Genomic DNA, 5371 nt, shown 5'->3' with positions numbered 1-5371 from the left:
GTGAGGTGAGGTGATGTGGAGTGTGGTTATGTGAGGTGAGGAGGGGTGTGAGGGGGTGATGGGGGTGATAAGGTGAGGTGAGGTGAGAAGGGATGGGGTGAGGTGGTGTGTGATGGGGTGAGGTGGGATATAGAGGGGTGAGGTGGGGTTGGGGTGTGATGGGGTGAGGATTAGAGGGATGAGGTGGGGTTGGGGTGTGGTGGGTTGGTTACTTCAGATGTAAGCTTGGTTGTGGCTAACTCCAAGCGGTTGAAGGAGCGATCGGACTAAGCTGGAAGACGGGATTTTTCGCGTCGTCGAGGATTTCCATCATCCTAAGGTACGCTATCAGTATAGCCAGAACAAGAACCACTACCACTACCGCCATCACTACCACCACCATCGCCCCCTAGGCCACCACGACAGCAACCACAGCGACCACCACCACCTTCTTTGTAAGTCCCCCAAAAACTCTCCAGGTGGTGGGAGCGTCGTTGTCGTCGTCGTCGTCGTCAGAGTCGGGGACGGGGACAGGGTCGGGGTTGTCAGGGTCGTCTTCGGGGATCGAGGACACATCAGAGTCTCCACCGTCGCCGCTCCGTCGATTTGACTTTGCCTGAGTTCAGGTAATGGGAAGGAGCATAGAATGATTTCCCAACCGTGCAGGATAGGGGCCCTCTCTCCCTCTCCCTCTCTCTCTTCATCTCATCTCATATCACCTTATCTCATGTTATCTCGTCGCATCTTCTTTTATCTCCTTGTCTTAACTTCTGTTATTCATTTCTTCTCTTCGCTTTGTCTTGTTTTACTCCTCTCTCTGTTCTCTCCTCTCCTCTTCTCTTGTTTTCTATTCTGTTCCTATTCATTTTCCTTCCTTTCCCTTCCTTTTCTTTTTCTCTCTTCTCCCTTTCCTTCCGACTTCCCTCCCTCTCTTTTGCCTTTCTACTCACTTTCCTCTCCCTTTCCATTCCCTCTCTTTTCCCTCTCCTTTCCCTCTCCTCTCCCTCCCGTCTTCCTTCCGTCTTCCTTCAGTTTCCCTCCCGTCTTCCTTCCGTCTCCCTCCCCTCTCATTATGCTCTTCTCCCCTTCTCTTCTTTGCTTCTATTTCTCTTCTCTTCTACTCTTCTCTTTCTTTTCTTTTCTATCCTTTTGTTTTGCCTTCTCTTTCTTCTCTTTTCTTTTTCTTCTCTTCTTTTGTTTTACCTTTCCTTCCCTTACTTTCCCTTAGTTTCCCTTCGTTTCCCTTCCCTTTCCTTTTGTTTTTTCTTCTTTCGTTTCTTTTTTTTTCTTCTCTTTCGTTTCTTCTCTTTTTCTTCTCTACCTTTGTTTTACCTTTCCTTCCCTTACTTTCCTTTGGTTTCCCTTCCCTTCCATTTCCTTTCCTTCCCATCGCTTTTCTTCCTTTCCCCCCCGGACCCCGATTCTTCTCATATTCGGAAAGTTGTGCTTCACACACCGCATCTTGACCATATTATTGGCCGAATGAATTATGGGCAATATAGTGCCGGCAATACATTGTTGGCAATAGATTGCTGGCGGTGATATTGTCATTCTTCTTTTACAGCGTAACACTCACCTTGCAGTGCCGCGCAAGCTATATATTCAACAATAAAAAAGTCAATAAATATTGACAATATAAGACACTTTAACCCCTTAAAGGCCGGTACGCGCTATGGTTGTTTAGCTTAGATTGACTTCAGGCGATTTTATTCAGCTTAGGGGAACCTTTGGTCCATAAATTCTGACATAAGCGGCCGGACTTTTCGTCTTAATTTGTTTGAGAGTAACTGTTTTGTTCATCTTTATGGCATGCGTTTGGTACAGAAAGGATTATATATAATTTGATTAACCATCTCCTACGGGCAGACAGACACAGAGAGAGAGAGAGAGAGCGAGAGCAAAAGAGAGGAAGAGAGAGAGAGAGAGAGCGATCCTGATGTCCCCCCTCGGGTTGTTGACGTCGGAAAAGGTCGACTATTACGGGCTGCTTGGTGAGCAGCGGAAAGAACTCGCTTCCTCCTCCTCCCCCTCCTCCCCTCCTCCTCCTCCTCCTCCACCTCCCCTCCACCTCCACCTCCCCTCCACCTCCACCTCCTCCACTCCTCCCCCCTCCTCCTCCCCTCCTCCTCTTCCCTCCTCCTCCTCTTCCCTCCTCCTCCCTCCTCCACCTCCTCCTCCTTCGTCTCCTCCTCCTTCTCCTCCTTTTCCTTCTCCTTCTCCTCCTCTTCCTCCTCCTCCCCCTCCTTCTCCTTCTCCTCCTCCTCCTTCTCCTCCTTCTCCTCCTCCTCTTCCTCTGCCTCCTCCTCCTCCCCCTCCTCTTCTCCTTCTCCCTCTTCGTCCTCCCTTCCTCTTCCCTTCCTCCTTCCCCTCCCCCTCCCCCCTCCTCCTACCCTCCTTCTCTTCCTAACTCCTCCTCCTCCTTTTTCTCTGCCTCCTCCCCCTCCTCTTCTCCTCCTTCTCCCTCTTCGCCCTCACTTCCTCCTCCCCCTCCTCTTTCCTTCCTCCCCCTCCTCCTTTCCCTTCTCCCTCCCCCTCCTCCTACCCTCCTCCATCATCCCTCCTGCCCCTCCTCCTATCCCGCTTCTTCTTGCTCTTTCTTTTCCTCCTCGTCCCTACTCTTCCTCTTTCTCTTCTTCCACCTCCCCTCCTCTTCCTCCTCCTCTTCCTCTTCCTTCTCTTCCTCTTCCTCCTCCTCATTCCTCCTCCTTCCTTTTTTCTCGCCTTCCTCTTCGTTTTTCTCCTCCTACTCCCTCCTACTCCCTCTTACTCCCTCCTGTTCCCTCGTGTTCTTTTCTGTTCCCTCCTGCTCACCTACTGCTCACCTACTCCCCCTCCTACTAATTCCTATCTCTTACTAACTCCTCCCCGTCCCTTCTACTCGCCCCATCTACTCACTTCCTACACTTTCTATTGCTCACTCCTCACCCTTCACTCCTCACTCATCACTCCTCACCCTTCACTCCTCACTCCTCACCCTTCACTCCTCATTCCTCATTCCTTACTTCCCACTCCTCACTCCTCCTCATTCCCCACTTCTCACTTAGCCCTTCTCACTCCTCACTCCTCATTCCTGATTCCTCACCCTTCACTCCTCACTCCTCACTCCTCACTCCCCACTACTCACTTCTCACCCTTCACTCCTCATTCCTCATTTCTCACTCCTCGCTCCTCACCCTTCGCTCCTCAGGTTTTCTTTTCGAACTCTCCGGTCTTCCTCAGACTTTGCTCCTCGCTGGCGGTGTTGTGTCTTTTTCTTTGACCCATTTCCTTTAGCGCTCCCTTCCCACCATTCACCTTTAAGATTAATTTACTTTTTTTTTTTTTTTTTTAAGGCCAAAATGGACTCCATGTCTATTTCGAATTCATTATTAATGTTTTTGTTATTATCATTATTCTTTTTTCCACTTCTGGTTGTCTTCTGTGACCCTTCTGTTTCCACAACTTTCTCCTGTTGCCTTTGTGATAAAAGTTAGGAATCTAGTCGTGGTAGTAAACGTGGACGTGGGAGAGAACTGTCTCCCTGTCAACGTTTTCAAAGGCCATCAGGGTCAAAGGCGTTCGGAAAGATCTTTCTATCCACTTAGGCATTAGACTGTTTTGCACAAACATGCACATACACACACATGCACATACACACACATGCATACACACGCAAGCACATACACACACACATACACACACACACACACACACACACACACACACACACAGACACACTCTTATACATGTTTTTTTCACATGAGATCTGACAAGCGTCGACTGTACCCCTCTCCCCTCGTGATAGCCGCCCAGATGGTGACAGAGCCACACAAATAAAACAAAGGGAACATTCCAAAGTCTCATACCTGGGAGGGCCCCCGGACTGCTGCTAGCTACTCTGGGTATATAGGTTTCGTATATTCTTGTATCTATATTTTGATTGTCTATTTTTTTTTTTTTTTTTTTTATGCTCGCTGGCCGAGCTGGTTAGAGCGTCCCTGCTTGCGACGGAGGTCGAGGTGACGGTGGTTCGAACAATGCCTTGAGCGAGTTGGACCAAGGGCATGGTTCATTCAATTCCAAGTAAGAAATTCCTCTGTCAGGGGCACCGTATTAACCTCCTGAGTTGGAGACTTCGCGATCTTAAACCTAATCAATCGTCTTTTTTTTTTTTTTCCAAGACTTCCTGTCTATTTTCGGATGTAATTTGCGTAAAGACCTTGTCCAGTCAACATATACCAATGTATCACATATATTTATTCATTTTTACATTTTCTCCTTCACTTTTCACATCTGACTAGTCTCTCTATGCCACATTTTTTTTTTTTTTTCAAATTAATCATTTTAGAATTTCTGGCTCTTTTTCATGTAAGTCGGTTTTGTTAAACTTGTTAACAATCCCGTTAAAGACGATCTTCATATATGTATATTGTTTTTAATCAACTGAAACGTAGATTTTTTTTTTTTTTTTAGATTTACTATTCATCAAGAAGTAAGGTTAGCGAGACGTATTACAAAAATATCATTAAATAAATTTTCTTTTTCTTAATTCAAAATCTGCTTCCAACTTAAATCGAAATACCAACATATATGAAAATAATCTTGTATATTAGAATACATGGTAGTTTAAACTATTTAAACTAAGCTTTTCAATGTTTGATGGTTTAGATTCACAAGCTGTGCAAATTATAAAGGATAACCAAACTAATATACAATATTATATAAAAAAATACAAGGCTTTTCCTTCAAGTACATATTATTATTCAATAAAGTAATCCAACACTGTTAAATATAATACAAACCTTTTCTTTGAAGTACATATTCAGTAAGTTAATCCAATTTTCTTATACGCTGCTACATCAATGTAATAGTTGTTCTGAAGTTTAGTATAAAGATAACTAACGCAGTGCTTGTATGATCAAAGAAAGCAGTGATTTAGTTTTTCGTACAAACAACAGATGGCTCTGAATGTTCGCACAAGATTTACTGGTTGCTTTATAATCTTCCGTGTGAATCACATTTAACATAAACCAGAATTTTTGTTAAACGTTGGAGTTACAATCATTACAAAATACGTACAATAACGCGAAAAGAGAGTAAATGACAGAAAACAGTAATCTAATGTAACTTGAGACCTAAACATATCTAATTAAGAACATAGCGGAGAGGAACATCTATCAGGTTGTACCAAAAAGAAATAGCTTTTATGTAAGCAGTATTATCAAAGAAAGGTCACGTGGAATATAGTTGCAGTTTCTCATATCAATTGTATTCGCGACAACAACGTCCCACCGTGAACTCTGAGCTCACTTTGTGGCCACAAAGGTTACCGATGATTGACAAAATCCCTGAATTTTCAGAAAAGAAAGATGTATATTAACACACACACACACACACACACACACACACACAC

The 5371-nt window shown here is 44.7% G+C and overlaps 1 protein-coding gene across 1 annotated transcript in view; it reads right to left on the bottom strand.

The window, feature by feature from the left end:
- Positions 1-388: 388 nt before the first annotated feature.
- Positions 389-5371, bottom strand: part of LOC143023516 (uncharacterized) — a 39122-nt gene continuing 34139 nt past the window's right edge. The window contains exon 5 of the mRNA XM_076182049.1: positions 389-595. Within this exon, the coding sequence (XP_076038164.1) occupies positions 389-595 (207 nt within the window). The remainder of the gene's footprint in view (positions 596-5371) is intronic.

The sequence above is a fragment of the Oratosquilla oratoria genome, unplaced genomic scaffold (assembly GCF_046742065.1).
Source record: "Oratosquilla oratoria isolate Oo_2021 unplaced genomic scaffold, ASM4674206v1 SCAFFOLD49, whole genome shotgun sequence".
NCBI classification, from domain to species: domain Eukaryota; kingdom Metazoa; phylum Arthropoda; class Malacostraca; order Stomatopoda; family Squillidae; genus Oratosquilla; species Oratosquilla oratoria.
Note: the sequence above shows the minus strand (reverse complement) of the source record. Positions and strands in the feature narration are given on the sequence as shown.